This window comes from Panthera tigris, chromosome A2 (assembly GCF_018350195.1).
Source record: "Panthera tigris isolate Pti1 chromosome A2, P.tigris_Pti1_mat1.1, whole genome shotgun sequence".
Lineage (NCBI taxonomy): Eukaryota > Metazoa > Chordata > Mammalia > Carnivora > Felidae > Panthera > Panthera tigris.
Window position 1 is genome coordinate 149166195 of NC_056661.1, and position 20118 is coordinate 149186312.

Consider the following 20118-nt stretch of genomic DNA (forward strand, 5'->3'; position numbering starts at 1 on the left):
GATAACAAAATATTGGATATCTCTTGTGATTTACTGACTATTGTACTGAAAGTGAAAAACAGGATGGTTGAATGGGGACAGAAGGGTTGTTAAGTATATTGATTGTTGATCCTCATGACTTTGTGGCTGACTGAGAGCTGTGGTTCCCTGCCACTGCCCAGCATCATGAGAGAGGACCATCCTGCATATGGCTAACCCAGGAAAAGATTCAAATTCAAAATTCCAGGTATGGTTTCTCCTGAAATCATATTGCTTTCATACCATTGTAAAATTGAAAAATCATAAGTTGAACCATCGTAAGTAGGGGACCTTCTGTACTTTATTATCGTCACCCTACATGTAAATAAATTGAGGCACAGAGAAGGTAAAGAATTTGCTCAAGATCATACAGCCATTAAGTGGCAGAATATTTGACCCCAGGCAGTTGGCTCCTGAGCCCACGCTCCTAATCTCTATTCCCCACCGTCTCTCACAAGAGATTGTTACTGCCTTGGAGAGTGTGCCTTGAAGAAAGCCTCTCATTAGGGGGCACGTCAGAGTCACCAACCTCATGGAGCCCACAAAGAGCAAGAACAGCACTTGAGACCAACTGTGTAGACTGCAATTGGGCCCAGTTAGAGACATTTGCCCTCTCCCTCCCCAGCCCCTGCTCATCCTAACACAAGGACCTGGCACGTGGAAGGAAGCCAGGATGAATGTAAATAGGAAAACACCAACTCATTCCCACTTCCCAAGACATCAGAGGCAGGGATAGATCTAGGCTGCCAGGGCTGGGGGGGGGGGGGGGGGGGGGGAGGGGGTAGAGGAGGAGGAAGATTTGATTCCAGTTTGAAACTGACACTTAAAACGTGCTTAACACTAAATGTCAGAATAAAAATCTTAAATACCAAAATGAAACTGTTTTAGTAGCTGAAAGTGGCTAGCAAGTTTTGGACTGTGGCAACACATCCTCCGTGGAAAACGGGATTTCTCCACTGCACAGTTCAGAGGCAGTTATCGGCGGGGGGGGGGGGGGGGGGGGGGGGGAACCATTTCATGGTTTTTGTCCTGAGACTTCACACTCAGCATGGGAACCATTCTTTCTCTTTTGAGGTGATTCATCCTATCCATGATTTGTTGAGCAGGCAGGGGGCATTCTTACTTACTAGCCTCATTTCCAAGTGTTTAGGAGAATAATGCTTCACTATAGTCTCCAGATTTAGACACATTATACAAACTAATAATACAAACTAACTGAACCAATGATAGATTAGGAAGGACTTCACTATGGGGATGACACTTGAGCTGAGTCTTGGTTAGTTAATCGGCTGGGACGGATCTCAAGGTTTGAGCTTGGAAACAGTTTGAGAAGTTTGGCCCTATAGCAGGACATTCTAAACCCAGATCATCTGAGGAAAGCCAAGTTGGGTACTTGAGCACCCCAGGGCTCTCAGGACTTAGTATGGCTTCCTCAGCCAAACTGTGACAAGACCTTTATAGCCATATAACCGATAACTTCTGTGATGTCACAAATAACTCCTGATTGCCCTAGTTATTTAAGGCATTTAAGTCTCTGCTCAACAAATTCAAAGTGATAAACTTACACAAAATAAGTTACAGTCCTAACACAACTTACATTTGGGCATGTTGCTAAAGAGAATTTTCCTCCTGATTCCCACACTAGTAATTGTGCTCTCTAGAGTATTGTTTTAGTTTTTCTTTTCCTCTTTTCTTGCTCTGGTTATAGTGCCTTTTGTACTGCAGGCTTAGAGTAGATAAATTCACCAGAAAACAGGAGGAGGGGAAGTTGGTGCAGGAGTAAAGTTGCCTTGCCAAGCAGCCAAAGTTGTCTATATAAGGAGTCCGTCCTGTGAGCTTCTCAAGATAAGATTATAGGAAACGGGAACAAAATCTCAGACCGACAGAAAGCCCTTAGTAGAAGCTTACTCCAGGCCTTACTTTCATTCTACTTAAGGAATTTCACTGTATACTACCATCTGAAATAAAGTAAAAAAAAATTAAAAAAAAAAAAAGTTAAAAGGAAGCAGGTAGTTAAAACCATTTAAAATTTACTTAAGAAACCCTAATGAAACCTCCTTCTTGATAATGATACTGGCTCACGCTATGTTTCACCTCATCAGGACAGCCTAGTGTAATTCTTAACCCTGTCTTGTCTCAGAGCCTTTGTTCTTGCCACTTTCCCTACCTGGCAAGATCTTCTCTGGACGTCAGTATGGCTCATCCCTCTGCTTTTGGTCTCTGCTCAAATGACTCCTGGTTACAGAAGCTTGCTGGACACCCTATCGAAAGAGCTACCCTAGGACACCTGGCTGGCTCAGAGCATGTGACTCTTGATCTCATGGTCCTGAGTTTGAGCCCCACGTTGAGTGTGGAATTTATGAGAGAGAGAGAGAGAGGGCTACCCCTACCAAGGCCCACCCACCCAGAGTACTTCCAGTGCTCTTTATTTTTCCTTGCTTTTATTTCTCTCCATAGCAGTTATCATCACCTGAGGGAGTGTTTTTAATTGGTTTGCCTGTCTTCTCCCATAACCTCCATGAGGAATGTCTGTTTGGTTTCCTGCAACAGCCTTACACAGCAACAATCCCTGACTAGTAGGGGGATTTCAATAAAAATTAGTTGAATGAATGAAAGAATGAAGGATTATGATTTTCAAAGTTTTTTTTAAATTCCTCAACATTTATTTACATGCTAAAATAATGTTCATCTATAGGATTGCTTGAAATATGCTCATGTAAATATTTGGACTAAAAATCATGAGACTTAAGTAGCTGCTCTGCCTTTAATTTCCTGTGTCCCCTGGTTAGACCATTTCTTGGGGCTTCTTCACCTTGTTCATCTGACATTCAATGGCTTGCAACCATGACTCTAAAGTCCAACAGAAAAATAGAGTCCTTATTTAAATATTCTTTGCGCACGTCACCTTTAGTTACATACGACGGCGTAAAACAAGGTGCAACAAGGCACCTGATGGGGTTCAGGGCAAGCATCCACCACCTGCATGCCACTTGGCATGCAGATTATTTTGAGCTGAAGACAGTGTAGGCCCAAAGGCTCAGGAGCAGCTTTTTATAGAGTTCCCGGTCCAGGAAAACAGCCATCACCAGAGATAACTGCAGAAAGTATGCACTAGGGGTAGTAAGTTGGAGGGAGCTTGGCAGGGCATGTTCAATTCCTCTCTGTGTCCCATTGTCTCTGCGTGGCAAAGGCAGGTAAACATTTGTTTACCAAACATTTGCTCTTCCCATCTTCCTATGAATTGTCTTCCTGCCCTTTGACGCCCCAGACTCCACTCTCTCCTTAGTTCAGGATGGCATATGAGCCTCAGGTGTCCATCTTGGAGCCTCTCATGCCAATGTAAGGTGCCCATGTGGAAGAAATTAAACTTATTTTTCTCCTATTAATATACCAGCCAAAAGAACTTAAAAAGAGTAAAAATGTTTCCAAACATCTTAAGACTTTTTTTCAGCTACACTGGGACAACGGTTTAGACCAGGGGGAAATCAAGGTGATTTCAGGAATAACGTCTTCAAGTCTCTTATGGACCAGGGTGTCTACGTCTGTTATGGAAAGACCCCATTTAATTAGAAAAGACCATGCACGTAACATGATGTGCGTAGCGCCTCAGAAGGTCCGAAGTGCTCGGTGTGTTTGCTAACAATTATGATACTTAAAGAATCTCTGAGCTGGGAAGAATTTAGAGTTCACCCTGGTATATCTATCACTCCTCTACCAAGTATTTAGAGAGAAGTCTCGTTTCCTGAATGAAGATCACCAGTCACACAATCGCGCAGAATGCAGTTCTGTGTGGGTACAAATAAAGACTAACAAGGCTCAAGTCTTAACCAGTACGTTCTACTGCCTCCTTGGATAAAGGACAATCGACGCGGAGAAGCGAAGGGACAAATCGCCGCCTGCTCCTCGCCTCTCCTAAGATTCCCCCCGCCCCAGGTAGGGCGCTCCACGCTAACTCCCTTGGGAACTCTCTCCGCCCCCCTCTCCTCGGCCCCTCGTTCCCGTCATCCTCTGGGCTCTCCCCTTCCTCTGGCCGAAATCCCGCGTGGGCTCTTCTCGGCGCTGGTCGCTAGGTGATTCCCGAGGGCGCTCGGAAGTCTCGCGAGGGTGGTCCCGTTGCTCAGGAAACGGAGGGCCTCGCCTCTCGGTGAAGGGCGTGGCTGGAGCTGTTGAACTACCCCCGCGTTCCTTCCAGACGCTGGACCCTAGGTGTCTCGGGCGGAACGGCTGCGCCCCGCAGGGACGGGACGACTGGCCTGGGCGGAGGACTCGGGGCGGGGGCGAGGGCCCGGCCGAGGCGGCCCCGAAGGAAGAGACTTCGCAGACGGGCCGCCCCCTGCGGGAAGTGAGCGCGCGTGGAAAGACCGCGCGTCCCAGAAAATGAGCTCCTCCCCACACTGCCTGGTCCAGAAGTGAGCGTGGGAGGCACACCTTGCAGACACAACTTGGGGCTTAAAAGTCCTTCCCACTGAGAAAGTCACCGTGCCTGTCCGCAGACCCGCCCTGCGTGGCTGGGCGTGGAAACGCCTGCTTTTGCCTCGTCTGCTTCAGCCGTGGGAGACACACAGGAAGCGCCCATTAGATAATCTGTGTGTGTGTGTGTGTGTGTGTGTGGCTTTCCTGAAATTCAGGTTTCACTGCTCAGGTCAGCACGTTGGCGTGCCTCCTATGTTCATGTTAGGAAATAGAGCGAGGATTTTTGCCACGTTTTCCAAATGTGGAATTGTGACGATCCCCCCCAGGCTGAAACTTCGGTCTCTTAATACTGAAGGTGTCATCTCTATTGCATGAGTTATTTGCTCTCTGTAGAGAGGAGCATAAACCAATAGATTCGAAATTGGTAAATTCCTTTGGTCTCTCAAAAATAATAGAGTCTTGGCAAGGAATTTGGTATTCCGTTGTCTTAACCACTTGGGAGGATGTTTGCGTGGAAGGAGTAGTGGTCACCGCCAATACAACCTTCGGATAGCTATTGAGATTTAAGAATAATTGACTATTAGAACAGAGACAGTATCTTACAGAATAGTAACCAAAATCTAAGGAGAAAAGTCTGTTGTAGTCCTTTGAACTTTTGGTCAATTGAAAACTAAAGCAGAAAAAAAGATTTTTTTTTTAAGCTGTGCTGTTAGATATCATTGCCTGAGTAACTATAATTTTCCTTTGACCCATGATCTTTTTATTTTTTTTTTATTTTTACTTTATTTATTTATTTATTTTTGATCCATGATCTTTTTAAATGCCTCAGGATCATTCTGAACTTACTATGCTGTGTGGTATTGGGAATACAGGATGTGAATGATTTGGCTGTGTAGCCTGGAAATTTCTTTTTCCAATACATTATTTACTTGATTAGCCTTTCCTTGTGATTTTTGCCTCTTTTTCATGGAAATGGAAAATGTCTTCAGTTTTTTGAAATTGAATGTCTAATTAGCTGAGTCCTAATATAGCTTTTAGAGAAGCCTGTTGTCACTGTTAATAAAATTGACTAAAAGGTTGGGGTACTCATTTAATGTAATCAACACCTTCAACTTAAACAGAAAACTGTCAAATAAGTTCCCTAGAAATTGTTTTACAGCCTACCTACATGATAAAAGAAATTTCAAGCCAGATATTGCCAGAAATGTCAGAAGATTCAGAAAAGGAAGACTATTCAGACAGAACGATCAGTGATGAAGATCAATCAGTATGTTTTTCTCAACTTCATTCCACTTAATTTCAGATAAACCGTATGTTATAAAATATAAATTTCCCGGTAAAAATATTACAAAATCAGTTGGATGTGAAAATCAATTCGATGTTTAAATCACTTGTCACTGAAGTTGGAAAATAATTTGAAAGCCAAGATATTGCTGTGTGCAGTATGCCCTGTCTAGAAAGAGAACCCGGATTGGTATTGTTTTTTGAGAAATTATTTTGGCTAAGATTCTTCTCAGTTTTACTTAAAAGTGTGTATTAAATCATTACTAAGGTTTTATTTTTATAATTCTTCTTCACTTACGTGTTTTTTGTGTTACATCATAATATGTATCATAATACTGCAGCCTCCTATGTTCTAAATCTACTGTTTGTCACCACAATAGGTTTAATGTGGCTCTGATGTAACAAAGGGACACGGAGGAAGAAAAAGGGAAAAACAAAGCACAGTATTTCAAAAGAGTTTGCCTGGTTCTAGTACATATTTCTGAGAGATTTCCTTCACATTTTAGTAAAATATAAATTACCATGTATCTAAGTTAAGGTCCCAAAATAAGCTCCCTATTAGCCCTCTAAGTCTATGGCTTTTTGTGCTTCTTTTCTTTTAATTTTATTCACAGCTTAAATTGGGTTGCTAACTTTACCAAGAATCTTTAAACTTTATTCCCTCCCTGCAATCATTAATCTGACCTTACCCAATGAAAGGAGGATGAAAGATAAAGGCTTGAAGGTTTGAGGATATTTGAAGTGTTTGGCACTTTGACACTGGTAGTCCCTAATAATCCTTTAATTTTTTTCATTTATTAAAGATTAAAAAGAGGCACTCAATTCTCACTACTAAAATAGATGTAAAAAATTTCTGGATTTGGAAGCTGTTGGTTTTTAAAAGAATATTTTAAAACTCTTTTTTTTTAGGATGAGGATAACTTCATGAAATTTGTAAGCGAAGATATCCACCAGTGTGCGCTTTTAACAGGTTTGAACTTATCCATATTTTCTTCCTTCCCTTTATGATAAAACCTTGAGTGAATAAATAGCAAATGAAAAATTCACTCAAGGTCCATGAAAAATAAGAAAATTAAGAAACTAGAAAAAAAAGATTGAATAATATAGGAATGTGTTCTGATACTGGATAAGGAGAGAAAATGTATCCACTCTTATAAGAATTTTTTAGAGCTCAAACTGTAAAGGTTTTAGGTAAACCTGATATTGAATGAAACTAAATAAAAGTGGTCATTACTTTATGAAGGACTACACTTAACATAAAGATTTACATAGGCATTTCTTTAAATAATTAGCTCTTAAATTTACAGTATGACTCGAGTTACAGTACACAGTGTTTTTAAAGTACATTTTTATTTTTTTTAATGTTTATTTTTGAGACAGAGGGAGACAGAGCGTGAGTGGGGGAGGGGCAGAGAGAGGGAGACACGGAATCTGAAACAGGCTCCAGGTTCTGAGCTGTCAGCACAGAGCCTGATGTGGGGCTCAAACCCACGAACCGTGAGATCATGACCTGAGCCGAAGTCAGTTGCTTAAATGACTGAGCCACCCAGGTGCCCCTACAATACATCTTTTTTAATTTATTTTTTTTATTTTTTTTTTTAACGTTTTTATTTATTTTTGAGACAGAGAGAGACAGAGCATGAACGGGGGAGGGTCAGAGAGAGGGAGACACAGAATCTGAAACAGGCACCAGGCTCTGAGCTGTCAGCACAGAGCCCGACGCGGGGCTCGAACTCACAGACCGTGAGATCATGACCTGAGCTGAAGTCGGCCGCTTAAGCGACTGAGCCACCCAGGCGCCCCAATACATCTTTTTTTTAATGAAGTATGCTTGTACAGAGTTTTTTTTAATAAAGCCATTCACTTGCAAAAGTACATATATGTGGAATCTTTGTGTATACTTGATTTTTAAAAATGTATACATTTAGAGTTTTAAAATACTAAAATATTTCTTCTAAATATCCACATATCTATCACAGATGATCTGAAATTGAAGATAAGGCCTTAATTCTTTTCTTTTTTCTTTTCTCTCTCTCTCTCTCTCTTTCTCTATCATCGTAAAAGTCTTTCGAGATATCTACTATTCTCAGTTTGATATGTATCCCTCTAGACCTTTTTCTTTGCACTTACACACATCTCTATGCCCATACTCATAAAATACTTGTAGTACTAGTTTATGGACATCTTGCCACCCTTTTTTGCTTTTTAAAATTTTGCCAGTCTGTTGGAAAAAAGGAGGTAACTCACTGTTTTAACCAGTGTCATCTTTATTGCTGAAGAAACTGAGAATTATTCCATATGCTTGTCTATTTATGTTTCCTCTTATAATGAATTCCCTGTTATAGTAATCCTTTGTTAATGTTGCTTCCATGATTGAGAATTATTTTGATGTTAAGTTTATCATTATTCATTTGTGGCTGTTTATTTTTAAATCTGTTTAAGCTACAGAGGCCTTCCCTACCCCAAGGTCATCATTATAATCATATAAGTTTTCTCTAAATACTTTGAATTTTGTATTTAATTTCTCTATAATTTACACTCATGAGCAGTATGAGATTGATCTAATTTTATTTCCTAGTTTATAGCTACCTTGCCATTTTTGAGTCATACTGTAAATTAGACAAAATGTGGTCTCTTCACATAATGAAAAACTAGATGCTTAATAACTGTTGAAAAAATGGATCTAAATAACAATCCGGAGAAGTAGCAGGGAATATTATTATTCCTTATTTACATATAGTAAAATTTATGTTCAGAGAGGCTGCATTAGCCAAGAAAAATCATATAGAAACAAAGTGATGGAATAGAACTCAGTTGGTCTGACATCTAGTCCAGCTTGATATATCTGTTATCGTACAAAAATAGCCCAAAACTAAATCTAGGTAAAAAGCCACATTTTAGAGGTGGAAGAGCAAGAGGAGTCAGACAAATGGAAAACGAAATATATGAAAGGGAGAAAACAGGAAAGTATAGCATCATAAAAGACAAGGTACATGAGGGGTGATTATCCACATCAAATTGATGCCCCACAGTTATCCCATTGAAAGAGACAGGGCCTCTGCGCTGCCTACTTGTGTTGTATTCTTTGTGAATTATGTGCTTGGGGTTGTGTCACACAGTGACCCTAGAATGAGCACTGAGAAAAATTTGTGACAGAGTTCACTAGCAACCCTTGAGAATATTCTTCTAGTAGGCGGTGAGGAATTATGATCGTGGACAAATCGTTGCCTCAGTGTGATTAAGTTTAAGAAGACTCGGCAGTAAACAGTTTGCCAGAATAACTGCGAGAAATAAATGTTTTTGGAGTAGCACGGAATTTAGCATAATAATATCTGAGGTCAAAAACTACTTTTTAGCTATGTAAAGATCAATTGTTACAAAATTTCAATAGTAATTTTTATTTGTTTATTTATTTTTTATTTTTTAGAGAGAGAGGGAACAAGGGATGGGCAGAGGGAGAGGGATAGAATCTTAAGCATAGGCCGACTCAGGTCTCCCATCTCACAACCATGCGATCATGACCTGAGCCAAAATCATGCGTTGGAAGCTTAACCGACTGAGCCACCCAGGTGCCCCAGTAATTTTATTTTTTAAGTGCCATGAATTATAATATCCACAAATATTTATAAATTAATGGTATTGGAAGGGAAGAAGGAATGTATTAAAAAATTACAGAAATTGGGGTTTTGCTTCTTATCACTCATAATTGTGTTGAATCATTTTTCAGCTAACTCTGTTGGTGACCCATTTTTCCCCCGGACTACCCAGATACTGTTGGAATATCAACTAGGGAGATGGGTGCCACGTCTTCGTGAACCACGAGATTTGTATGGTGTTTCTTCTTCTGGTCCGCTGAGTCCAACACGGTGGCCGTACCACTGTGAGGTCATTGATGAAAAAGTCCAGCATATTGGTATGTTCCTAGATGTTTTTGGAATTCAAATATTAGCAAACGTACTTTGCCAAACTTAATGAGGAGACTCATGGTGTTAGAACAGTGCGTTCCAACAGGAATATAACATAAGCTGTATGTATCATTTAAAATTTTCTAGTGGCCACATTTTAAAAAAGGAAAAAGGGGCCCCTGGGTGGCTCAGTTGGTTGAGTGTCCGACTTCAGCTCAGGTCATGATCTCATGTCTCATGGGTTCGAGCCCTACATCGGGCTCTGTGCTGACAGCTTGGAGCATGAGCCTGCTTCAGATTCTGTGTTCCCTCTTTCTCTCTCTGTGCCTTCTCCACTCGCACTCTGTCTCTGTCTCTCAAAAATAAACATAAAAAATATTTTTTTAAGGAAAATAAATAAGTGAAATTGATTTCAAAAATATATTTAATTTAGGGGTGCCTCGGTGGCTCAGTCGATTAAGTGTCCAACTTCGGCTCAGGTCATGACCTCAGAGTCCATGAGTTCGAGCCCCACATCCGGCTCTGTGTTGACAGCTCAGAGCCTGGAGCTGCTTCAGATTCTGTGTCTCCCTCTCTCTTTGCCCCTCCCCTCTTGAGTGCTTTCTCTCTTTCAAAATTAACATTAAAAAAATTGTTTTAATATATATTTTATTTAAGCCAAATATATCCAAAATATCTGGCATTCTTTTTTTTTTTTTCATATGAAATCTTCAAACTCTGGTGTGCATTTGCACTTCATTTCAGTTTTAAGCCACATGTGCTTAAAGAGGAACTTAAAACGTGCCAGAGTTTTGTAATTCTCAACAATTCCAAATAGCATGACGGTTCCAGTCACATTCAAACTCTTATGTAGAGTGAGGTTGCAGACAGAGGGTATGCCAGAGGGCTGTGTAATCTTGCTCTTTTTTTTCTCCCTACCTCTTTCTCCTTCCCCTCCTGCCCTACCACCACACTGAGTATCTTCCTTCTCCTGTGTGTCTTTATCCTCTTCACCTTCTGCCTTTCTCCCCCTCCGCCATTGCCCTTCCTTTCTTATTTTCTATCTTTGTGCCCCTTTGTCGTTTTTCTCTCCTCTCCCACTTTCGGCTTCTTTCCTTCAATGTATGTTTTATGGACATGAAGTGTGCATATTTCAGTGAATATTTTTATGTTTCTGTATGTGTGCATTCTCAAATTTAGTTTTCATTCAGTGGTTTACAGCCTTATCTTCCCAATTCTCACACACAAATGATAGAAACATTCCTATTAGCACTTCCTCATTGCCACTGTTTTCCACTTTGTGTTAATTATAGCATATTATAATGCTATAATAATATTATTGCCATGTAGAGATATTATTAGACATTCACTGGTGAGTAAAATTAAAAACCATCTATACTTACTATAATTATCTACACTTACTTAAATTAGATGCTACTTACACATTCTTATAAACTAACTTTTCTCTTTATATTATTTGATGGAGAAAGGGTAAAGGAGAAGTCTGTCTCCCCCTCTCTGATTGACTCTCTCTCCCTCCCTCCCTCCCATCCTCCCTCTTTCTCTCCATCTCCCTCCCTCCCTCCCTCCCTCCCTCCCTCTCTCTCTCTCTCTCTCTCTCTCTCTCTCTCTCTATATATATATATATATATATATATATATTTACATATATATGTGTATGTATATATATATGTATATATATGTATGTATATATGTATACACACACACACACACAGGCTTCAGATGACTTCTAAGTCAAAAGTTCCAGCTGAGTGTTTATGCCCCTGTGGTCATATGGTCAAGCCAGGCTGTCTGATTCTGCCAAATGAAAACCACCAGTAGATAAACTGCCCATGGTGGGTACCAGGGGAGTTTCAGACTTTAAATAGCACATTATAAATCTTAACTGTCCTTATCTTGGCCAACTGTCAAAGCTAGATATCCATACTTCCCCGGATATAAAAATAGAGCTTTTCTGCTTTAGCTATAAATGAACTCTGTCCTACACAACTATATATCTTAAAAGTCTTTCCACATCAGCTCACATATATCAATCTTTTTTTATATAAATTGGTTTATTAGATTTAATTGGATAAACAATATTTTCTGTAACTGCTACCTTATTAATGAATTTTAGATGTTTCTAGTCTTTGGCTCTGACAAACAGAACTACATGAACATTTTATATGTGTCCTATTGTGTGTGTGTGTGTGTGTGTGTGTGTGTGTGTGTGTGTGTAGTGTTGGAAGTAAATGCCTAGATTTCTGGTTAAAATAATACTGCCAAATTGCCCTCCAAGAGGAGCTGTAACAATTTATAGTCATACAAACAATTTATTTGAGCATGGTTGGGGTCTTCAAGATTACCCTCAGGTTCAATGGTTATAGAAGGACTCCTAGAACTCAAAAAACTGCAATACTCATGGTTATGGTTTATTACATTGAAATGATACAGATTAAAATCAGCAAAGGTTAAAAAAATCAGCAAAGGTAAAAGGTACATAGACTAGAGTCCAGGATAGATCAGGCACAAGCTCCAGTTGTCCCCTTCTAATGGTGTCTTTTATACAGTGTTTAATACTCCCAGCCATGTGAGATAACACATGAAGTATTGCCAATCAGGAAAGCTCATCCAAGCTTTGGTATCCAGGATTTCTATGAGGGGCTGGTCACGTCTCCATGGAGTATATATATGGTTGGCCTTAGTTACTCAGTCTCTAACCTCTCCTGTTAAAACTGATAGCATATGGTACAAGTCCCTCTACCATGAGTCACATTAGTGTAAATTATCTGGTGTGACCCAAAGCCCCAAGTAGACGATAGACTCTTATCAAGCAGGATAGTCCAAAGTCTGAGAGGTTATCTTCTAGGAGTTTTACAAGGGTCTAACTTTTCTTTGGTATGTGCAGAGTTTGGGCAACCCAGGCCTTCTGAGTTAATCCTTCATTACACCGTAAGAAGGCCTGTTTTTCCATATACCCATAAACACTGTTTAGTTCCCTGATTTTCAACAATCTGGTGTTGTTTGCTTTATATGTTATGTTTTAATTTATATTCTTTCTTTATTAGTGACATGGAATATCTTTACATATATTTATTGGCTATTTTAGTTTTTATATTTATTTTTTTTGTGGTAAGAGCACTTAGCATGAGGTCTACCCTCAGCATATTTTTAAATGTGCAATACTGTATTGTTAACTATAGGCACAATGTTGTTATAAATCTTACTCATCCAGTATTATTGAAGCTTTAAATATGTTGATTAGTAGCTCCCCATTTTTCCCTCCTGCTGGCTCCCAGCAACCACCATTCCACTTTCGGAGTTTGACTATTTTAGATAATTTATGTAAGTGGAATCATGTAGTATTTGTCCTTCTGTGACTTCATTTAGCGTAATGTGTCAAGGTTTATCCATGTTGTTGCATATTGAAGGATTTCATTTTTTAAGACTGAATACTGTTTCTGTGTGTGTGTGTGTGTGTGTGTGTGTGTGTGTGTGTGTGTGTGTGTGCATGTGTGTGTAGCACATTCACTTTGTATCATTTGTCCATCAATGGACATTCAGATTGTTCACACATTTTCACTAATGTGAATAGTACTGCAATGAATAGGAGAGTGCTAATGTCTCTTCAAGATCCTAATTTCAATTCTTTTGGGTAAAGACCCAGTGGTTGGACTGCTGGATCATGTGGTAGTTCTGTTTTTAACTTTGGAATTTCTATACTGTTCTACACAGTGTTTGCAGCATTTTTTATTCCCACCAACAGTGTACAGGGATTCCAGTTTCTCCACTTCCTTGCCAAAACTTTTTTTTTTATAATACCCATCATAATAGGTGTGAAATGATACCTCACTGTGGCTTTGATTTTTCATTTCCCTGAAGATCAGTTAACAATGCAATCCCTATCAAAATCCCAATGGCATTTTCATAGAAATAGAAAACAACTCTAGGGGTGCCTGGGTGGCCCAGGTGATTAAGCATCCGACTCTTGATCTCAGCTCAGGTCTTGATCTTAGGGTTGTGAGTTCAAGCCCCATGTTGGGCTCTGTGCTAGGTGTGAAGCCTACTTTAAAAACCTAAAATATAAAAGGAAGGAAGGAAGGAAGGGAGGGAGGAAGGAAGAAAACTGAATGGGAAAGGGAAGGGAAGTGAAGGGGGAAGGGAAGAACTCTAAAAGTCAGATGGAATCACAAAAGACCAGATGGCCAAATCAGTCTTCAGAAAGAAGAACAAAGCTGGAGACATCACACTTTTTGATTTCAAAATGTATTACAAAGCTAGAGTAATCAAAAAAGGACAGCACTGGCATAAAGAGAGACCTAGAGGCCACTGAAACAGAATAGAGAGCCCAGAAATAATTCCATGCATATACAGTCAATGGATCTTTGAAAAGAGTACCAAGAATATACAATGGGAAAAGGATAGCCCTTCAAAAAATGTTCAGAAAATTGGATATCCACATGAAAAAGAATGAAGTCGACCCTTAACATCTTACAGTATGCAAAAAAAACCTCGCAATTTATTATGGATTAAAGACTTAAACATAAGACCTGAAACTGTAAAACTCCTAGAAGAAAATATATGGAAAAAGACCTTGCTATTGTCAATGATACCATGGATATCATGCCAAAAGTACAGACAGCAAAAGCAAAAATAGATAAGTGGGACTACGTCAAACTAAAAAGCTCTGTGTGGCAAAGGGAACAATCAAAACTGAAAAAACAACCTATGGAACAGGAAAATATTTGCAAACCATATGTATGATAAAGGGTTAATCTCTAAAATACATAAGGAATTGGGGCGCCTGGGTGGCTCAATCGGTTAAGCGACCGACTTCGGCTCAGGTCATGATCTCACAGCTCGTGAGTTTGAGCCCGCGTCGGACTCTGTGCTGACAGCTCAGAGCCTGGAGCCTGCTTCGGATTCTGTGTCTCTCTATCTCTCTGCCCCTAACCCACTTGCATTCTGTCTCTGTCTCTCTCAAAAATGAATAAACATTAAAAAAAAATTTTTTTTAAATAAAATACATAAGGAATTTCTACAGCTCAATAGCAAAAAAAAAAAAAAAAAAAAAAGTAACAAGATTTAAAAACAGGCTGAGGACTTGAATAGGCATTTCTCCAAAGAAGACTTGCAATTGACCAACAGGTGTATTCATTGGCTTTTTATGTCAACTGACAAAATTCTTTGCCCATTTTGTTATTGGTCTCAAAAGTCTTTGTATACTGCTTTCTCTTAAACCCTGTCCAGCCACCGTGGAACAATCCATAGCTAGCTTGCTGGGTATGATGAGCATGAAGCAGAGATGAGCCAAGATTAGCCTACATCGTTTAGCCACCAACCAAACCTGCAGCTTATCAAGATAAATGAGTGAACCTAACCCACCAGAAGAATCATGTAGCTGAGATAAATAAATGATTATTGTTTTGTGTCACTAAGTTTGAGGGTGGTTTCTTAAATAGTAAAAACACATATACTAGCATGGTTAGGAGTTCAGTCTCTGTAATAATAAACTATGGTCCACAGGCCAAATCTATGTTGAACCTTCTATTAATCATTGAAATGTGGAACATAAATTAATCTTGGAAAAGGAATATCTTTTATAATCAATACCCAAAAAATTTCTTTTAATAAAATACTATATAGTTCTGGGAGATATCAACAGATTTTCTAGTCTCAGACAAAGTTTACAGGGATAGCCAATGATATTCCATACACAGACATTAGGTTAATTCCTCCAAGAATTAAACAGGCTCCTTTTGCATTTAAGAGAGGAAAAAAATGAAATAACTTTGTAACGTCAGTAAGAAAACTCATCTTCAAACAAACTGCATGTACAAATATATAAATGAGATTACTATATTCTTTTTAAAAAATTTTTTATAGATGCTGGAGAGGATGTGGAGAAACAGGAACCCTCTTGCACTGTTGGTGGGAATGCAAATTGGTGCAGCCGCTCTGGAAAGCAGTGTGGAGGTTCCTCAGAAAATTAAAAATAGACCTACCCTATGACCCAGCAATAGCACTGCTAGGAATTTATCCAAGGGATACAGGAGTACTGATGCATAGGGGCACCTGTACCCCAATGTTTATAGCGGCACTCTCAACAATAGCCAAATTATGGAAAGAGCCTAAATGTCCATCAACTGATGAATGGATAAAGAAATTGTGGTTTATATACACAATGGAATACTACGTGGCAATGAGAAAAAATGAAATATGGCCTTTTGTAGCAACATGGATGGAACTGGAGAGTGTGATGCTAAGTGAAATAAGCCATACAGAGAAAGACAGATACCATATGGTTTCACTCTTATGTGGATCCTGAGAAACATAACAGAAACCCATGGGGGAGGGGAAGAAAAAAAAAAAAAAAAGAGGTTAGAGTGGGAGAGAGCCAAAGCATTAGAGACTGTTAAAAACTGACAACAAACTGAGGGTTGATGGGGGGTGGGAGGGAGGGCAGGGTGGGTGATGGGTATTGAGGAGGGCACCTTTTGGGATGAGCACTGGGTGTTGTATGGAAACCAATTTGACAGTAAATTTCATATATTAAAAAATAAAAAAAATAAAAAAAATAAAAAAAAAAAAAAAAAAAAAAATTTTTTTTATTTCTCTTTTGAGAGAGAGCACGAGCTCTGAGCTGTCAGCACAGAGCCCGATGTGAGGTTCAGACTCACAAACCATGAGATCATGACCCGAGCCGAAGTCAGGATGCTTAACCAACTGAGCCACCCAGGCACCCCAAGAAAAGTTATCTTCAAACAAATTGCACACACAAATATATATATGAGATTACTATATATTTTTAAGGGCAGTATATAGTGCCTTATATTTCAGTATGTAAAATTCACATGTTCTTTGATTTAGCGTTTCCACTGCCAGGTATCTAACCCCACAGGTATTCAAACACATGAATCGAGGCATATTATAAGTAATGTAGTATAAAGAGACTGTTAGAACCAAAATGTCCATCAGTAAAGAAATGACTGTAATGTCTGTCAGTGGTCAGGTAATGGCAATCCATATTAGGGAACTCTACACGGCTATTAAGAAATGAGGGAGATCTATATATATTAATAAAAATCGGAGAGGCTGGGTGGCTCAGTCAGTTGAGCGACCGACTTTGGCTCAGGTCATAATCTCACAGTTTGTGAGTTCGAGTGCCGCATCGGGCTCTGTGCTGACAGCTTGGAGCCTGGAGCCTGCTTCAGAGTCTGTGTCTCCCTCTCTCTCTGACCCTCCCCCGTTCATGCTTTCTCTCTCTGTCTCAAACATAAATAAACATTTAAAAAATTTTTAAAAGAAAAATCACTAAGATATTTGGTTAGGTGGGGTAGGAAAAATTGATGATCAGTTTATACATAAAGTGATATAATATACAAGAAGAGGAATTGTAGTTGACTCCCAAGTATCCATTTCACCTCAGTTAAGTAGTATATGTCAGTTAGTCCATGACACTGTTTTACTGAAAGCCACATTGTTCTCATTTTACAACAGTAAGGGATCCAACCTTAGGAGGACCTCAGATCTGAAATGACAAAGTAGAAAGACATAAATAAATTGTGCCTTGAATGGCCACTGAGCCACTGATTGTACCAGACCTTGAATCCTCTCTGTTTCTAGATTTCTAGATATGTAAGATAATAAATTACTGTGTAAGCCAGTTTGCCTTAAGAATTGTTGTTACTTGTAGCTGGAAGCATCTTTATGGGATAGTTGAAAAAGACAAAGCCTGAAACTAAAAACCCAAATGTTCATATTTAGATCTGTGCGATGAATTATGGATAATTCTTTTTCTTTTGGCTTAAAGTATATTTTTAAATTTTTATACAGCAAATTTGTTTAATAAAAAATACTTATCAAAAGCATCCAAATTAAGCACCTTTAATTCAAGTTTTATTACTCTTGAGATTTTCTGTGACTCTTAGACATGTTTTGTAAGATCACTTCCTTCTACTACATGTCTGTCATCAAAAAGTGGGATAAACCAAAGGTGAAGGGCAGGTAAGTCTTACAGAAAAAAGAGAGAAAAAATACAATATTCACTGTCATCTACTTAGGCTTTTAAATCAGTGCTATATGGGTGCCTCAGTCAGTTAAGCGTCAGACCGCAGCTCAGGTGAAGATCTCACGGTTCGTGGGTTCAAGCCCCACATCTGGCTCTGTGCTGACAGCTAGGAGCCTGGAGCCTGCTTCAGATTCTGTGCCGCCTCCTCTTTCTCTGCCCCATTCATGCTCACTCACTCTCAAAAATAAATAAACATTAAAAAATGTTTTTAATAAATAAATCAGTGCTGTAAATGGTTGAATCAGTACTGGAGCTATTAATTTTCATTGCTTTTCCTCCATAAAAAGATGATAGGTATAGTACAAATAAATGTATTCCACAGATTTGGATTTACCATCATGAAAACGCTTTCTAAATTTATATTTATTGACTTTCTGAGAAACTAGTAGTCTCTTATTACCAAGAATAGTATCATTTACAGATTGGAACTTAACACAAACTAACGAAGTCAAGGAGGGAAAACACCAAGCAAATACTTTAAAACAAAATATTTGCTAGTCAAGTGTCACATTCTAAATTTATTTTTGCATAGAGTTTATAGCTTGAATGAATATAAGCTCTTTTCAGACATGTCTAGGCTTGTCTGCTATCCTGGTAGTTAGGGCCTCAAGAGTCGTCTTTAACATGAGAGGTGTTTTATTTTTGTTTTTGTTTTTTTTTCCTTAAAATGAAATGTATGTTATAGGGCTGAGGGCATAATGTTATCTCAGTATTAACCCTCCAAGCTAGACCTGAAGACAAAGGAGAAAGGAGCTGAAGGCCAGAATAAAAAACTTCACAAGATGATCCAAGAGACACAATGGCACAAACAGCACTGATTTGGTGCTCATGTGACATAGTAAATGCTAACTAAGTCTCCTGGGGACATGACTTTGACCCAAGGAGAACTCAGAGCAGTACTGTTTTGTTTTCTTTTGTTTCTTGTTTTTGTTTTCCATTGAGTATTATGTTAGCTGTGGGTTTTTCATATATGGCATTTATTATGTTGAGGACATGTTCCCTCTAAACCTCCTTTGTGAGAGTTTTATCATGAATGGATTTTGTACTTTGTCACATGCTTTTTCTGCATCTGTTGAAAGGATCATATGGTTTTTATCCTTTCTCTTGTTGATGAGGTGTGTATCACATTGATTGTTTGGGAATATTGAATTACCCTTGTATCCCAGGAATAAATCCCACTTGATCATGGTAAATGTATTGTTGGATTTGATTGTTTATTTTGTTGAGGATCTTTGCTTCTATGTTCATCAGAGATATTGGCCTGTAGTTCTCTTTTTTTGTAGTGCCTTTATCAACTTTGGTACGAGGGTAATGCTGGCCTCATGAAACCTCCCTTCCTCTTCTATTTTTTGGAATAGTTTGAGATGAATAAGTATTATCTCTTCTTTAAATGTTTGGTAGAATTCACCTGTAAAGCCATCTGGTCCGGAACTTTTGTTTGGAGTTTTTTGATTATTTTTTTTTTTAACGTTTTTTATTTATTTTTGGGACAGAGAGAGACAGAGCATGAACGGGGGAGGGGCAGAGAGAGAGGAAGACACAGAATCGGAAACAGGCTCCAGGCTCCGAGCCATCAGCCCAGAGCCCGACGCGGGGCTCGAACTTGAAATGCCCAGAGTCTAAGAGACCCCCAAAAACGAACCACCAGAGTCCAGAGTCAAAGCTAAGCAGCAAGGGTCATTTATTGCAGGTTCGAACCTGGACCTCTGCGCCCTCGTTGCCGGTGACGCCGAGAGGTCCTGAGAGAGGTTTTTACACCCCTTTTATAGACAGGTACAAACAAGTCATGGGGAAATCAGGAATTTTCCACAGTTACAGAGCTGCGATTGGTTGGTGTTTAAAGTTGGACACTTAACAGTATTCGATTGGTTCCTGCCTTTAGGTCAGACCACAACCGGGGGTACGGGTATCACAATGATTGATCAGGAATACACGGATGTGCCAGGCAACAATGATTGATCAGGAGTACACGGATGTGCCAAGTAACAATGGTTGATCAGGAATATACGGATGTGCCAGGCAACAATGATTGATCAGGAATACATGGGCGCGCCAAGCAATTGTACAGAAGCGGAACAAGCTGGTTAAGCTTGGTTAGGTTTCAGTTTCCCGTAACTTAAGCTTTTAAGTTTTAATTTTCTCAGGCCTCTCAAACTCACAAACCGCGAGATCGTGACCTGGCTGAAGTCGGACGCTTAACCGACTGCGCCACCCAGGCGCCCCTGGAGTTTTTTGATTATTGATTGAATGTCATTACTGGTAGTTAGTCTGTTCAGATTTTCTATTTATTCCTGATTCAGTTTTGGGAGGTTATATGTTTCTAGAAATTGATCCATCTCTTATTGGTTATCCAATTTGTTGGCATATAATTTTTTATAATACTTTCTTATAATCCCTTGTATTTCGGAGATGTCAGTTATTTCTCCTCTTTCATTTCTGATTTTGAGT

At 39.3% G+C, this 20118-nt stretch overlaps 1 protein-coding gene across 1 annotated transcript in view; it reads left to right on the forward strand.

Moving 5' to 3' along the window:
• The first annotated feature begins 4108 nt into the window (after positions 1 to 4108).
• The window catches only part of AGBL3 (AGBL carboxypeptidase 3), a 72938-nt gene continuing 56928 nt past the window's right edge, over positions 4109 to 20118 (forward strand). Inside the window, 4 exon segments of the mRNA XM_042972896.1 lie at positions 4109 to 4660; positions 5591 to 5698; positions 6625 to 6685; positions 9443 to 9628. Of these exon segments, the coding sequence (XP_042828830.1) occupies positions 5600 to 5698; positions 6625 to 6685; positions 9443 to 9628 (346 nt within the window). The 5' untranslated portion in view covers positions 4109 to 4660; positions 5591 to 5599.